A 17112-nucleotide genomic window follows, 5' to 3' on the forward strand; every position below is an offset into this window, starting at 1 on the left:
CCCGGATAGCACCATGCCGCGGCTCCGCAGCTCAAAAACGGAGAGGAGGGGCTCCTCAGCCCTCCCTCCCCGTGTGCTACCTCTGCTGCGGGTCAAGCGCCGCGCAACGAGCACTGCCTCTTGCCAGGACTGTGCAGAACGGAATGAACTCGCCCCCTGAGCACCTCCTCCTGCCCCGTCCCACGGACACATGGTTTCCAGCTTTCTGGATTCTGTTTCCTGCCGAGACACTAATGCCACGAGAACCTCCTGCTATGCTATGCAAGGCATGTGACAAATACTAGTGCTGGGAACAAATCCTTCTCAAAGAAACAAATCAAGCAGTCCTATCCAAAACACAGCCAGGCCTTCAGGAGCAGCTACTCTTCCTTTCCAAAACACATCTGCTTGGTTCAAAAGGCAGAAACGACATCCCGACAAGACCAGGAGTCAAGGATGTTCACAGAGCACAGATGAGAACATGAAGCTACTCTAAGGCAAAAAATACCCATTGTTATTATACTTCAAAGGACTCAGCTTTACCTCTTCTTATCTCCCTAAGTCCAGAATTAAGCTGCTTCTCTCTCACTCTTAAAATGTACTGTAAAAAACTCACAATGTGGAGATCCAGGCCCTACTTAGTTAAAACCTGATGATTAGACAGTTAATTAAGGAGAATGGGTTTCGATTAGGCACTTTTGATGTCTGCTTTTGAGAAAGAGTCATTATGTCTCATTATCTCTCTTTTACAGATGGGAAAATTGAGATGGAGATGGGAAAATTGAGGTAGAGAATGATCTGAAGATTGTTTTGATATCCTAGAAGGAGCAAGGAGGCCTCTCAAGAAGCAGACTTGATTGCGGCTTGAACTGCTTTCCCTTGATTTGCCCTTGCACACTCCATGAGAAAGCCATGCCAAGCTCTACGGGCAAAGTCTGAAAAGGATTTCAGTGGTACTAGACACAAAATAACCATAAAGAAAAGAAATGCAGAAATCAAGTGTTTTGCCTAGACTAGAGCAAGTGTGATGGAGCGAGGCTGCCAGCACAGGGTGGTACCTGACACAAAGAGAAAACTTGCCTACCTCTCCCAGCAGTGGCACTGAGGCAGACACCCTCATGGTGCCATCTGAGCCTGTGCCCGTGGGACAAATGCCTCTTACAATGACATTTGGGAATAACCAAGTCATAACAGAGAGGGCACTGTGGGTGCCAAGGTGCCCCAAAGGGTGCACATTCATCTGAAACACAGTGCTGGACTGGAGAGCCCCCACTCCTGACAGGACTCTTGTTTCTGCCAAAAGCAGTGGAACCAGCCAACAACAGAGGCACGAGGCAGGAACAGGTGTAGTCGGCAGGCACTCAGTGGGATAAAACAGTCCCTGACAGGCTGGCCCAAGATACCGTGTACTGGGTTTATTTAGGGGAATCTTTGCAACTTCTCTTATGCTGGCTTTTCCTGACCATTCAAATTGCAGCATTAAGAGGCCCTCCCTCACAGGTTGTGAGAATGCCAGGAGCAAACACAATCTGAGCAATCAGAACAGCAAAACTGAGGAGCCTCTTCCATCCCTTCTGAAAACCCTAGACCACCTGAGTTCACTTGGTTTGACCTGATCCACTTAACACTCCTGCATGTCCAAGGAAGGTGCTGACAAGACAGAGCAGCAGCTGTGCTGCTGAACGAGGACTCTGGTAAAGGATTAGCATTCTCCTAATGTTTGGAAAAGACAACAGTAACAAGGCAACAAAGGCTTGTTAGCCAGTGTTCTACCCTACTAACAGGACTCCTATCAATGCCCTTGAACAGCACTGCTAGCAGCTGGGGACACTTACCAAGAGGCATATTTCCATCCAGATGAATGACGGCCCAGATAGCCAGGCAGAGTTTGCATCATGTACCCTCTCCTGCAGGAGATGTTCTGTGGCTGACTCTACTAGGTAGGCAGGGAACAGTTGTGGGAGAAGGCAGCACAAAGCCTTGAGGGGGGAACACATATCCACCTTCTCCAATGATGTCCACATGACCATGGGGCATTGTCCTGCATATCTTGTGCAACTTCAGCAAAACCACTGCTCCTTACCAACAAAAAACATCCTGTCACACATGGGCTTTCTCCTTCCTCTGCCTCTGTGCAGTCCTTACCTAGACCCATGCTGAACTCCACAGGTGTCAGGTATCCTTTATTATTCTGCTCCAAGCTGTCAAAAACAGTCTCCAGCTGCTCAGGGGTTAGGGGGAGTTCACTCTGGAGCCGCTGCAAAGACAAAAGAAGGAACAAACTTGAGGCACTGCTCAAGCCTTCCTTGTGACTGTCCCTGCCATCCTCAGCTCTGGCCCACAGCAACGTGCCCTTTCAGCACTGTATCCTACTAGTCTGCCAGTGGAGCTGAGCAATGACGAGCTGAGCTGTCTGGAGTCATTGATATGTTGACTTTTTCCATTACCGGGTGATTCCACCAGGGCTTCAGAGAGGGAATTCCAGGTTATTTTGTTTGGAGAAAGCTCAACATGCTTCTTAGCCCAGTACAGAACCACAGTCTCTAGCTCACTGCCTGCCTCCCCCCCATTCCTGCCAGCCTCCTGTGACCACTGCTGCTCCCAGGAGAGCTCTGGGCACAACAGCTACCAGCTCCATGTCTTTGGCCAGGGAGAGAGGTCAGACTTGCAGATATCTGGACCCAGTTCCAAGCTCTTGCAGATCCTAAAGGAAATGTTCAATCCATGACAGCAAGTTAGCTTTCCTCTGTCACCTTCTGCCTGCTGGGACTATACCACTACTCCCACAGCAGGAAGGAGCAATTCCCCTTCATAATACACGTGCAGAGCACCTAGTGTGGAGGGGCACCCCAAGAAACAAATAACAAAGGGGTGTAGGCTAAAACCTCGTAACTGAACATTAAACATGCAGCTTTAAATAAACACTTAATAAAAATTTATTAATGGAACCATAAAAATTAGGCCTCACACAACCCAAAGCAGAGTGAGTCAATATTTAAAGTGGCATAAATCTGTCAAGTGTTATTTATACATGTGGGGAGGGATGGGGCAGGAGAAAAACAATCCACGTGTAACCTTCCTGATAAACCTTTAAAACAAAACTCACTAAGAACTACAGGGATTTTGTTAACAAGTACTTTTTTAACAGAAAGCAGCAAAACACATAATTGTGGAGCAAAGTTATAGTTCAGGTCTAAGGTGAGTTTTTGGATTAGGCTTTAGCTATGACTGTGTAGCTGTTGTCACAAGTTTTTTGAGAGGGTGACGGATTGTTCATCGTGTAGGTTTGTTGGGAGGCTTGGCTTTTTTTTTTTATTAAAACAAAGATTTTTGTTTCCATGCCAGATTTCCCATCAAATGCATGCTTGGTTTTTATAAGAACAGTATGACTCCTTTTATTTTATGCATTCCTTAAAAATTTTGAATTGCAGTCCCACTTGTTTCAGGAATTCCCTGGTGGTGCGAGGCCCTCCTGGGAGTTTTAGCTCCTAGCACTGCCTGTGCCAGAGCTTGGTTCTTATAAATCTGAATAAGACAGAGGCCACATGCACATCTACACTTGCCAGGAGTGAAGGCATGCCACATTGTCCCCTCTTTTGCCACTCAGGACTTTACAGATTCTCCCAGGACAGAGGAATATTTTTTTTTCCCTCACCTGCATGTCCACCTTGGTGATAAAACCCTTCTCATCCTTGTCACACAGCTGGAAGAGCTCCCTTGCCTTCTCAAGCATCTCCACCTGCACATCTTCTAGTCTGCTCATTTGGCTGGGAGGTGAAACACGAGGAGCCACCCCATCCTCCTCAGCCCCTTCATCTTTTCCTTCCCAGCGGATGTATCCCAAGAGCACTCCACTCTGGTTCTCCATCTTCTCAAAGTCTTCTTCCCCAGGGCAGGGCCAAACAGGAGAGCTGGGGGGCAGGAAACAGAGAAAACCCAGTCAAATAGGATCCTCCACTTCCACAAATGATACAGTTAAATGCCTCGATGGTTGGAGGAACTACGGTCAGCATCCAGAGCTGGACAAAATAACCTTTGAAGTCCCCTCCAACACAAAGTATTCCATGGTTCTTTGAACTGAGCAGAGGGGGGAAAGGGAGTTTGTGTCAGAGACACACCACACCGAGGCACACACCACATGTAGGTGCACCCTGCACTCAACATGGGTGTAGCTAAGCCTCCCCCACATCTGTAACCCTCCACCCAGCACGGGAGCTCTCTTGCCATCTCTCCTCCTCTGCCTCAGACCCACAGTGCAGTCCCAGTTCTTTGCTGGTGATAGCCAGTTGCCAAGGGAAGATTACAGCAGAGACAAGAGGGTGGGAAGGGAATATTAAAGCACACAGGTAAATCTGCATGGGAGCACAGTGATAGTCCCACATCAGCCAAGACAGGGCTCAAACACTGCGAGCTGCTCCTCTCTAGTCTTGGTTCCTCTGGCAATAACAAGTACTTTTCCTTCTCTTGTTGCTTTTCTGCACCACGCCTTTGAGCACCAAACCTGCATTAAAACTGCAAAAACCCAGAGTAAGAGGAGAGCAGATAGGAGGATGATCTCTGCAAGTGACAGAAGAAAGAGATGGAGAAATGTCACTCCCAGCCCTCTCCCAGCCAGGTCCTCTGTCTGGCCTTCCACCTCTGACATTTTCTTGTTAACACTTGCCATATAGTAGCTCCATTTTTTTTTTTTAATGCTGTTATAATACAAAGAAAGGTCAGACAATTCCTACACTGGGAAAAATTTAATAAGCTGGGCACTCCTGACCCCTTGCCTTCCAGCCTCTGTTTTGAGAACTCATGAGCTGCCAAACAGAATTTTAATCTGAAACATTCACCTTTATAGGAAGGAAACCACAAAACTATGGAGACATTTCAGAGGCCAAAAAAAATATTTCCCATCACTTAAAAAGTACCTAAAGCAAAAAGGACAGGGAGCACCCATTTAAGCTTAGCACTGTGACTGTATAAATGCCTACAATGCATCCCTTCCCCAAGCCACCTTCTGACTTACTGATCTCATGGAATCAAGACACCTTTCCCAGACAGTTTCTCTTCAGCAATGCCACATTTTTGAAGCCTTGTTGCACTGATTGCTTTAGATTTCTCCTTCTGCAGACCTGTTTTCTGCATTACAGGGCAGAAGTGAGCTGTGCAAGCAGGCTGAGAGCAGATTTAAACAGTGCTGGACAAAGAGGGCATGAGGGTTGGGTTGCTTGGGTTTTTTTAACCTCCAAGAAATTAAAAGCCAGGTACAGATGCCACGATAACAAACAAACTAATTCTGTTTGCACTCTTGGTACAATGTGAGGATAAAGAACTCGACGGCCAGGAAAAATGTCACATGGAAGAACGATACCAAGCTGACACAAAAGGAGAAGGCAATTATGACAAAAGGAGAAGGCAATTATGCCCCACGCTCCTTGACTCTGTTTATTACTGCTGGTCCATGAGCTAGCAGGTGGTTCTGCTTCACAGAACAAGCAGAACACTTCATTCCCCCTTTCAAATCCGTGTTTTTCCAGGGCACCTCTGTTTCCAACAAATAGCTGCTCAAGTGACGCTAAATTCTGCTAGAAAGCTACTTATAAATGGGTACAAGTATATGTTTCCAGTCAAGTAAACATCCCTGGCAAGCAATGGACACAGAGTTGGACCAAGCTTTAGGGAATACAGCAGAGGAAAGAAAGGAAGAAAGCACAGAGAAAAATAAGAAGGCAGACTATGTTTTTCTCTTACTTTTTCTCAAACAAACCCTCCTACCAAACATTTTTCACGTTATGGAGCCAACACAGGAAAATCTGGAGACCAAAGTTAGATGCTATGCATTAGAAGGACGGTTAGTTTGCCTCTGACGGTAAGTCTGTGAATTTAAATAGTGACGAAGTCAGAAAGAACACTAGCTTACTTTTCATATTCAAGTAAAAGTGGCAAAGCTGGCCTTGAAAGAAAAACAAGAAAGACCCAGATATCCCATGCTTCCTAGATTTTACAGGTGATTATGGTGAGGAATAACAGCCACACTGATAAATAATTATTGGCTTCTACAAGCCACCTTCCTGAAGGTGTTTTCCAGACCCATTCCTTTTGCAAGATATAGCCTCAGTACAAGCAGCACCCTGTTCCAGACAGCAGCTGGGGTGGAAAGCAAAAGGGATTTCAAAGCAAGAACCATGACAGGATTGCAGAGAATAGCCACAATAAGAAAAGGCACAAGTAAGAAATGTTTTCTAAAACATCTCTCTAGCTGCCTAAGAGACACTGGGAACCGCAGAAGTAAAAATTATCTTACTTTCTTATTACCAGCTTCACAGTTCTAGAGCAGCCCACGCAGCTGATGTCTCCCCAGCTTTGCTGCAGCAAACAAAAGGTGCTGCAAGGAGGATGTTCTGTTCTCTCTCAGAGACATTTTTTTTTGAAGCTGAAATCCAACCCATTACATCCCTACCTCTAGTATTTCCTCATTTTATCAAAAGCCCAGCTGCACTGTAGCTCCCAAACACTGGCTGAGTTAAAAGCCTCTTAACTAGAAGAGCTGAGAGCCTGACATGGACAAAAGTCTGAAAGGATTTCACTTGTGTAAAAGACCAAGCCCATTAATTCAGTGTTCAGAGCAGGAAGTCTCTTGTCCAGGCTGCTTCAAGTGGCTTCAAGCCAGATGTGGCTTTTTCAATGGTGAGACAGCATTTATAGAGGAACAAAGCAGCAAATAAAAGAGAGCCCCAAGAAGCAAAATACATTGCAGTTCTGATGGACTTCCCTTCCAGAGGCCTGTGACTGAGAAATTCTTCCTCTCTGCCCTGTTTGTAAGGGCACTGTGTGGGGCAGGTGGGGCACAAAGCAGATCTCAGTCTAAACAAGTGCTGTGACACCTTCCCTAGTTACAGATCATCACTGAAAAGGACTGGGGCAGCATCTTCATCAGCAGGATGCACACCATCATGGAAGGACCACTTTGAAAGAGGCTGAGGTCTTTGGAGTGCCACAGCTGTGGACTGGTATCCAAAAGTGAGGCAAGTAGAGCTGGTTTAAGTGCAGAAAGTTCAGCTTGGGGAGAACCATGCTTTCCTAACACAAGGAGCAATGGCAGAGAAGAAATGTACAAGCACCTAATGCTTTTGGTCAGGCAAACCTGCCAGGCTCTGCCAGAGATGAAATCAAGCCACCTCCAGTGACAAAGCCAGTGGCTATTACCTAAACTTCTTGTCAGGATTAGTTTTCCCAGGTCCCTTCTGACAGGAAAAGGTCAGCACCAGTAAGAATCAATTTCCACACCTAACCTGGGGTCCGTACAATCTCAGCTTCTTGAGCTCTTGATTTCCATCATAAAAAAGTGTGCAGTGGGTCACAGCAGAGTTTGTCTAGCCCAGCATCCTGCCCTCAACAGTGGCTCTGAATGGCTGGTGAAGTTACAGCAGGGCAAGGAAAGAGAAGACATCTGCCAACTAACAGCCGCTGTCAGCCTGGGGCAATTCCTGAGCCACGTGGTTCCTTCCTTATCTTCTAAGTCACTTGTCCAGCCTCCTTTCAAACTGTATGAAAACCTTCCCTGTTCCCATGAACATGCTGATAGAAATTAGGTGCCTGCTGCAGCCAGTGGGTGCTGACAATGCTTCATGGGACTATTTTCAGGGTAGACAGTGTGACTAGCATCAACTCCACAAGAGATGGAGTCCCAGCTTCAGCTCAAACGAGTTCTCAGCCACCTTCACCTCTGGGAACTGTGTTGGAGACCAAAAACTCCTTTCCCAGGGCCTGGGAGATCTAAAGGGAGGATGGAAGTGCCAGGGATCTAGAGAGCTCCAATACAACACTCCAGTCACCCTGGTGTGTAATGTTTTTCTTCAGCCCTGTCTTCCCCCACCCCATGGATTTGGCTGCCTATGCCCAGGGTCAGCTCTGATACTGCACAGTCCAGCTTTGGGCAGTGTCCAACACCTGAAAAACCTGATACAGAGCTATGGATTACACCAGGTCACTCCTGCCATAGTATGTGCTGGGGCTTAGCAACCAAAAATTCACCTGCTCCTGCAAGACAACTTTCCCAGAGCCTGGAAAGCAAGCACAGGTCTTCTCCAACATAGCACAGAACAGGAAATTGCCTGCCATAAAGACAGCTAGCACCAGCTCTTGTATTTCTACACTGAGGAAACTCAGACCAGTCTTACATGACTATTTTAGCTACTTAAGGCATAAACTGAGGTTTGTGCTCTGCAAAGCTGTGGCTGAAAGTCAGCTGGCTCCCACAGGCTTGGCAATCTTTAGGAAAATCATAAGACTTAAAATTTAATCCTGACTCAGCTGGCCATATGGCTGTGGGTAAGTCACATCACCTGTCTATGCCCGTGGACTGCCAGCTTCTTGAGTTTGGTTCCTGACGCTTGTGACAGGCGGCACTTTAGGACTCAATATCTGGAGACTGATAATTGCACGTGAAACTCAAGTATCCAAACAGTTTCAAAGCCTCAAAGCTGAAGAGTGAAAAGCTTGGACACAGAAACTGCAAATTTCAACAAACAGAAAGAACAGACATAAGTTGCTTTTCCTGGAAAAGGGAGGTACTGTTTTGAAGGTAGCACTACAAGGTCATCACTTCCAATTCATTGCCTCAAAAAGCTTTTCCTCTTGTAGCCCGTAAGCAGTGTTAAAAAGGTACAGGAAAGTCACAGATAAAATGCTTTCAACAGCCAAGCCCTTATCTAGGTGACCCTGACCACCATGTGCACATGACAAATTTGGGGTGTTGGGGGTTTTTTTTTTCATTTTTTTTCCACAGCCCAATGACAAGGAGGAAAGGAAAGTGAGGAGTGCAGCCAAATTTCCACAGCTGGTCCTTAGATGACCCTGGTCACTGCAGGGCATTGTGCATGCACTGAATATGCTGCATTCCTAGCAGTCCTCCCCAGTGCAGGACAATGAATCAACAGTTAATGAAGGAGGGAGAAACTAAGCACAACTGGCTGAGTGGCTTACCCGGGATTACAAAACAAGGCCAGTGTTTGGGCCCTCTAGAGGGAACCTGTAAGGTCCTGTAGAGGGAACCTACAGGGGAGAGCTTTCCTGCACCACTGAGTTTTTGGTGACAGAGTGATAGAAGGCAATATTAAAGAAGAATGTTATAGGTGTACCACAAACTAAAGTGCTCAGATACTTGTTGGGAGGTTTCCCAAAAGACATCCTCCTGTATCTCTGCCTAAGACAATATTATTAGAAACAACAAAACCACCCCCACACTAAAGCTAAATATTTAAGCCATTTATTTAAACAAATCAGAAGAACACACACCCTTTCCTTTCTACTCCTGATGCAGAAAAATCAGTCTTACAACTTTCAAAGGAAGGAATTCACTGGGCATTTAGGCACACAGTGATCACACTCCTGGCGCTGGACGAGGCAGGTTTGATCCCTGCATGGGAAGACATTACACAAAGAGGAGATGAAGGGCTGGGTAAGGGGTCACTGCAGCAGAAGGCTGTTGTTCCAGTACATTACAAACGCACAACAAAAGCAGGTCAAGATGCAGTAGGTACAAAGCATTTGTTGCTTGGTCGTGGAATGGAAGCATCACTCAGGAACAGGTGAGCAATGGGAAGTTTTACAAGAAAAGGGCAATAAAAACTTCAATAAAATCTTCACAGGTCCTTAGACCATTTTATATCAAACATATGCCACTTGTTCTGTTTGTTCTTCCTACCTTTTGCTCATGAGGTTTTGAAAGCTAGCAATTGCTATAAAAAGTGCTCATTGTAGGTCACAGTCACATCTACACATCCCAGATTTTATAGTAATGTGAGATTCAGTGATCAAATACAGGCATTTACAATTATTATCCTAGGGGCAGACAAAAACCACATATGCATGGACAAAAATCACAGCCATACAAAACCGATCAGGCGAAGGCAGAGCAGAGATCTTCCAGGGAAAGACACTGACTAACTCCTGTGACAAACCAGCTTCCACGGATGCTGAATTTCCAAAAGCTGCTCAAAGGAACTGGGTACTCACTTGATGAAAATTATTTTAAAAGGCTCTGCCAAGGCTCAGTCTGAAAAGGCTGGGAGAAGGGCAAAAAGAAAGTAGTTATTTCTCTAGTGCACTTTGTTCAAAATCAATTTTGCTCTTTCCCTTCTCTAGCAAATTTGTTTCCGTTGTTTGGAAATTGTTTAGGTGGTTGTTGGGTTCTCCCTTCCCAAAGGGAATGGCAGGAAAAGAAATACAGTGAAATATGAGAAAAACATCAATTGTTTTGTGCAAGTTTTTTCTTTAAAAAAACTTAAGAAACCCATACACACCCTGGGCAGAAAGCCTGAAATTAGGTGTTCCTATCTCGAGCTACACTTTACTCTCTCTCTTTTAATTGCCTGCACTTGACTGTAGCCCTTTAAGGAAACAGGAACAAATCCAGGAACCTTTGTGTTGTTTATTCAGCAGGGGATTAGCCCAGCCTGATAGCCCTGAGCTAACCCGTGCTGCCTATCTTGGATGACTTCATCATGGGATATGCCAGTAGGATACCGAGGTATATCCCAGAAACACTGACAGGCTCAAGAGCCTTCAGCATTCTGAAGAGCAATTTAAAAAGAGGCTCTGCTGCAATTCACAGTTTCTCTCAGCAAAGCTCATCAAAGAGGAATTTGCCATTATCAACTTCTTGATCTTTGCTAAAAAATCTTGCCATGGGGAAAGCTGTTTGCTTCAGACTCTATGTTCTCATCACCAAGCAACCCGAGAGTGGTAATGGTTCTCTTTTTCCATTTCAAGAGGTGAGCAAATAAACTTGTTAAATCTGCACTCACCCGTGCTTCCCGATACAACAGCACAACAGAAACCACCGACTGTGCCAACAGCTATCAACGTAAGAAGTCTGGGACACAGACAGGTATCCACAGCATCCCAAAACAACATCCTTCACCCCAGAAATTGCCACAAATCCTCCATCACACCCTCGTGCTGCTCCCCAGCCTTGGCACTGCCAGCTAGTGGCATTTTGCAGCTCTCACACACTGGCACAGCATTGGCACAGCAAACAGTGAGGGAGAGTGTTTGCACTGGAACCTCTCCTACTAATTGGGCTTTTGGCTTTGTCGGGTTGTTTTGCTTCGGGAATGGAGAGAGAAAGAATCAGTTTTTCCTCTAATAATATTTGGGCCAAAAGTTAATTCTCAGCAATTAAAGACAAAATCCAAACCATATTTTTTCCATAAACAGCTAATGGTCTTGGATCTCTCAGTGTAACTAGCACACAGCTGATTTCTCAGAAAATAAAGAGCATGCCTGCAATAAGACATGACAAATAACAACAGCTAGTTTAAAAACAAGTAATTTTCATTAATTCCTTTACTTCATACGGGCTTACAGGTTTCCTGAAACTTTTCTTTAAAGAGACAGAACAGAGCATTACATCACATAAGGATTCATCTTATATACTGCAGCATTAGCTGAGCACCACTGACAGTGCGGTGAAGTTGGAGGTAGATGCTGCTTGGAGTTCAGCAATCAGAAATTAGATCATGCCATCACTGAGTAGGTTGACAACAGAATGTGTGCTCTGCAGGGGATACCTACAGAGCAGGCAGGTAGGCAGGAGGCAAAGAAACTATATTTGCCACCCAGATGTGGGAAAAAGAGGATTGAAGACAGAGGACTTGGCACTTGATATCAGATACACTGGATCACTTTTGATTCAAGGTAAAAACTGAACACTGAGAGCCCAGGCTAATGAGATCCCAGCCCTCTTCTACTCCTGTTTTCCAGGGGGTGTTGAGGCAGGTAGGACTATCCCATAAGGAAGACAAGATCCAAACCTAATCTGGCATTTAAAGCTCTTCAGGAAATGACATGAATCCAGGGCAGATCCTCAGCTCGTTTACTGGAACCTGAGTGGCAACTGCCTCCTGCCTTCCCTGCTCCTTTAGAGAAGGGAGCACTTGCACGCAGAGCAGCTTGTACCAGAGACACCAGCCAGGACTCAGCACCCTTCTGCTGGGCTCATGCCACCTTTTACTGAACAGCTAAGGTGGCATCAAGCTAAGAAGGACCTCAGGTGCTGCAGCTCAGCACGGACACACCAGGGGAAAGGCGGCTGAGGAGACTCCTTGCACACCCTGCAGAGGCACCGGGCACATGAGGCTCTTCCCCAGCCCTCGGGAATGCGACCACACTTGGTGTCCTGCAGACAAAAATTCAGGCTGAAAGCAGGCACACCTCAGTCCTCTGCTGGGGGAGGGCCAGACACATTTCAACAGTGTTCTTGAAGTATGTCAAAGGCAAAATTATGCAGAAACAGCCTTTTGTTTATTAAATGGATAAAATATTCTAACGGATACACAAAGCTTCAAATGGTAAAATTTGGGGGTTGTGGAGTTGCCTGTATAACCAATTCCCAAATGGCAGAGATGGTGAAGAATTGTCCTCAGTCACTGCCTCCTCTAAGAAAATAATCCAGGGAGCCTCACATTAGGCTGGTGATGGCATTTGCACATCAAACGGGAGGAAGCACTCCTCTACAAACCTTTCAAGTGTGTCATCTCACTGACATGAGATGCTGAGAATGTCACAGGCATTCATGAGCTGCAGAAGTGGCTGTTTTGTTCTGCTCTGAGTTTGTCCGTGAAAGATTATTACCAAAAACAGCTGTTTTGGTGCAAATTTTCTTTTCCACAAATAGCAACAAGGATGTCCTAGGAGAATACCATCCCATTTTTATGCTGGAAAGATGAGGGTATCTGCCATTAGCTGTTGTAGGAGACACAGGGCCGGTTCAGCCTGGCTGTTCCTCGGTATGAACAGAGGCTCCTCTCTCATCTGCAGAACACACCCCCCCCCCCCCCAAAGTACACGGAATCTTTGACCAAAAGGACCACAGCATTTGTTGCATTTTCACCAGCAAAAGTCTAATGAACTGGACTTGGTACTCCAACAGCCAAAGGCCAGGCTTCTCCCCACAACTGTCCCAGCCGTCACGGGTAACGAAATCCACTTGGTTCTTCCTCTGAGTCCCCAGATTCTAGCTGCCTTTGTCATACCAGAACAAAGATTTTCCTTTCCAATAAGGAGCTGAATCTCTCCGTGACAGCCTCACACCTTGTCTGGCCTCAGCAGGATCCCTCCTGGGCTGCTGTTACATACGCACACCCACCCAGCAGAGTCACTGTCTAAGTCAGTCACCCTCTCTAGGATTCTTTTGAGTCGTTTTCACCTCTGTTAAAAGAGAGGGAAACATTTGGTGTTGCTTCATGGAGGATGAACTTTCTGCCACCCAGCCTCAGGATGCTGAACAAGAAAAGTGTTCATGCCTTCCTCCAGGTGATTCCCAATCTGGTTTTGCCACTCCTTCATTAAATTTCCCAACAGCCACCCATGACCTGAGCACAAGTCCCTCCTGGCCAGCTGCAAGTTTTCCTCAGCCACTCCAGTGCCCTCTTTGTACAAAGGCCAAAAATCCCGTGACAATGTCATCTCACCGGGAGTACCACAGGTGTGAGCTCACAGAAGTGCGCAAGAGCCTCACCTTTATTGATCAAGATCCTTTGGCTCAAAATCAGCCTCACACAAACAAGAATTCATAGCCTTATGTTGTCCTCAGACTGCGCCCCCAGCACACACAGGCACAGATAAAATATCAAACCACAACATCAGCCTGCCCAATCCTTTCCCCTTTCAATGGAAAGACTTCGTTTTGGTAAAACATCCACACTGTTTACTGAATACATGTGGCAAACAGTGATTTCTTCTCCAGCTGAGCCAGCAAGGTCTCTGCAGCACCTGAAACCTCCTTACCCAGAGGGCTGGATACAACTGCTTGGGGGGGGGGGGGGGAATGCAAGAAATTCAAGCATGTCTTCCTCCTCCCAAGAAGTTCTCCTCCAATATTTTGAGAACTGGACACCACTACCTTGCCCCCATAATATTTTCTAGGCTACATGTTAGTGATGGGATCAGCAGGAAAAGCTTTACCTCACTGCTCCGAACCTGCAAGATGCATTTAAAAAAACCAAAAACCTACTCCATTAACAAGTAGGAATGAGTATGGATAGGATTTCTAGGCACCACAGCTCCCTGTAAAAGTATCTCTCTGGCTGATGCTATATTGGTTTTGCCCAGGAGGGATGCATGGACAGTTTGACCTTTCTGCAAATGTTGTTAAAACAACAAACAGAGCCAAGCCAATTTCCAAGGAGATGGTTAACCCATTCTCCACCTCCCAGAGAGGAAAACTGCCCTGTGCACAGGCGTGTGACACTTGGTTACCTCTCACCTCTTAATCTACCTGCCTAGAGTGAGTATAAAGGTAAAAATCCACTCCTTCCTGTGAGCTCAGAGGTGTTCGTTATGCTGTGCAAAACATCTTTCCTGAAATACCAGAGTAATCTCTGCACTGGAAAAGGGTGAAGTCCATGCCCTGAGCAGAGACACCTCTAGGCTGTCAGACCATTGAGGGGAGCACAGGTAAAGTCTTGAATCCAAATACCACCACTCCCCATCCCACAGACCTCTACAGGACAGAAGACTAGAGAATGTTTTGAGCAGCCACAAGCCTTGAGCTTCTCCTCCACAAAGCAGGATAACACTGGCACGTGAAAGGCACCTGCTCCTGGCACACCAGGCACAGATTAGTGCACGGAGCAATCAAAGCAAGCAACAGCACTTGAAGCAAAGTTGGAAGCAGATGCCATTTGAGAGCTGCTTTTGTTCAGCACATACAACTGTAAAAGTTGTACAGGAAAAGTAAAATCACTGCAGGGTTGGGGGGATAGTCCTTCCTTTTACAAAAGCTGTCACTGAATCAAAAGCCCACAAGAGGAGCAATGACGTGGGATTACGAAAAAGGGTGGAACACAGGAATAGCTGTGTTTAGGAGAGATAGTGGGAAATTTCCTGCCAAATGCTTTAAAGAAAAAAATTTCTAGCTGTCTTCAGAAAGTCGTGCAGCAGAAAAACTTTAGGTTTTAGATCAGACCAGCTCAAGACATCAATTTCTTTTAAAAAACCCAAACAACAAAACATTTTTTGGGGGTTACATAGCCCAAGACTCTCACACATTCTAATATTCAGCTATTACTCCAAATCAGTCAATCACTAGAATCAGTTAAGCATCTTGCAGGACCACATCAGAACGGAGAGCAAGTTTCTTCAATTCAACATTTGCAAAGAGTGATCCAAACTGAAGCATTAATTAATTAAGCACCCCCAGCTCTTGAAAACCAACCAATAACTTTTCCGTCCTCTGTCACAGGAATAACAACTGGTTTTTGCAGTGATATACAATGCCACTGGACACAGTGAGCTTCGCTCTGCTGCTTTAAAGCAAAAGCAGGAAGTCGGAACAGAAAATTCCTAGGGAGAAACTTTGCTGAGACACAGCAACTCTCAAACTCGTCCAGACTTCCTGCTAAAATAATTCTTTGCCCAAATGAGAGGCGTTCTTCCCTCCCCTCCACCCCATTTTGTCTCTCTGCAGGTGTCCCCAAATACCTGGAGCAGCAGGACAGCGTTGCTCCCTTTCCCTGGAAGCAGGAGGATATTCCACAGCAACAAGCTAGCGGGGAAGGAACACGGCCACTGTAAATAGAGGATCAGAGCCGGTCCAAGCCAGGAGGTGTGGTCTGCACTGCTCCCTACGCATCTCAGCCCCTTTCCAACACAGCATAGTAGCCCTCAGCTCAGAAGGCAGCACAAGAAAACCTGCCCTTGAGCTTCCAAGGTGAATTCGTTGTAGTCCTGCCTTTTGCACAGCTGCGACGGAGAAGGGCTTGTTTCTGAGCTGCCTTAGGCAAGAGAGGAAGAAGGGGTAAGGAAGCAGATGATCCCTCATCTCACTGAGAAACTCTAGCTGTGCTTGTACTTAGCTTGCTGCCCTGACCCAGCCAATTTCCACCAGGCAAGGGCTGGAAATCCTGCCTCAAGTTTAACTCCAGTTTTACGAGGCTGGCAACCCTTTTCACCAAGAGAAGCACAGAGAGCTCAGGAAAAGGGAGAAGCAAAGCATAAGATGCCAGGACAAGGAGCACGTTTCCAAAGCATGGTAAAACACACACCGGGGTTTTACCATCCCAGGACTGCCTCACTAAAGCAGCCAGAAATGCCAGCCTCTATCCTGCCCTGACCAGAGCACCACCCCACCCCACAGCATCCCCAAAAGGAAGCAAAGCCACCCCTGCCTGCTGGCCGCTGGAGATGGGGATTTGTCGCTCAGCGGCAGCTCCAGAGTCTCCCAGGCAGCACGAAGATGCTCTCAGCTGTGTCAGCTCCTACTACTTAAGCCTGAGGTCTTCTCAGGAAAGGTGACAAAGAAAAGAAAAAAAAAAAAAGAGTGTTGAGACTCTGGCAGGCTGGCCTTTCATCACCTGGTAAGGTTTTGTGTCCTTTTCTCACCCCTATCCCCAAATGCCTCTTTTGTCTAGAAAACAAGCTTTGCCATACAAATCAGAGCAGGAAAGCCTGTCCTCTACAGAAAGGAAACCCTCTTCCTCCACCAGTTCCCACAGAGAAGACTCCAGCTGGTATCTGAACAGCAGAGACCTCATCAACCTGCAAAGAGAGGAGCTACAGAACAGCCCCGTTCTCCCTGCAACAAGCAAATGGGACCTGCAGAAGGCAAAGGTCCTTCCCAACTATTTTAAGATGGTTATTTCAATACCTGGACTAAAAAACGGACATGAAGACTTCTACAAACAATCACAACTGTCTTTACTAGAGATTTAACAGGGCCAGAGCTCCCCTGAGCCATCTGGGAGGTGTCTGTGCTAGCAGAGGGCATGATCACCTTTCTATTCCTCACAAGCTCATCTTTGCCTCAGCTGCAAGACCCCAAATCCCCTGGGGCAGGCTCTAACAGTGCAGCTGTGGCAAAAAACCGATAAAACCAAACAAACCCATACCAAGTGAGGTATCTGCCTCGAAGCAGGTGAGTTTACTCACCATTTTATTCACCATTGCTGCAGCTGACCCATGGTCTTGGCTGTGGTGCTGCTAGAACAGCACAAAAAAGGGAACAAACTGTTTTCCTGCACCTTGCACCCTATCCTGTCTCTAATCTCCTCCTGGGGTTGCTTATAAAGGTTCTCTTAGTACTGACCACAACAAAAAAGCTAGCTTATGAAACACACACAAAAAAACCCCAAACCCCACACTTTG

At 46.3% G+C, this 17112-nt stretch overlaps 1 protein-coding gene across 3 annotated transcripts in view; it reads right to left on the reverse strand.

Annotated features, from left to right (window-relative positions):
- The window catches only part of CRACR2B (calcium release activated channel regulator 2B), a 42579-nt gene that overhangs the window by 24028 nt on the left and 1439 nt on the right, over window positions 1–17112 (reverse strand). Inside the window, exons 1-3 of one of the 3 annotated variants that reach the window (XM_066320974.1) lie at window positions 15451–15509; window positions 3635–3890; window positions 2125–2236 (exon numbers count right to left, since the gene is read on the reverse strand). In XM_066320974.1, the coding sequence (XP_066177071.1) occupies window positions 2125–2236; window positions 3635–3847 (325 nt within the window). In that variant the 5' untranslated portion in view covers window positions 3848–3890; window positions 15451–15509. Of the gene's footprint in view, window positions 1–2124; window positions 2237–3634; window positions 3891–4432; window positions 5001–15450; window positions 15510–17112 lie in introns of those variants that run through there. The other 2 variants (XM_066320975.1, XM_066320973.1) reach the window with 2 other exon arrangements.

The sequence above is a fragment of the Sylvia atricapilla genome, chromosome 6, assembly GCF_009819655.1.
Source record: "Sylvia atricapilla isolate bSylAtr1 chromosome 6, bSylAtr1.pri, whole genome shotgun sequence".
Classification (NCBI taxonomy): domain Eukaryota; kingdom Metazoa; phylum Chordata; class Aves; order Passeriformes; family Sylviidae; genus Sylvia; species Sylvia atricapilla.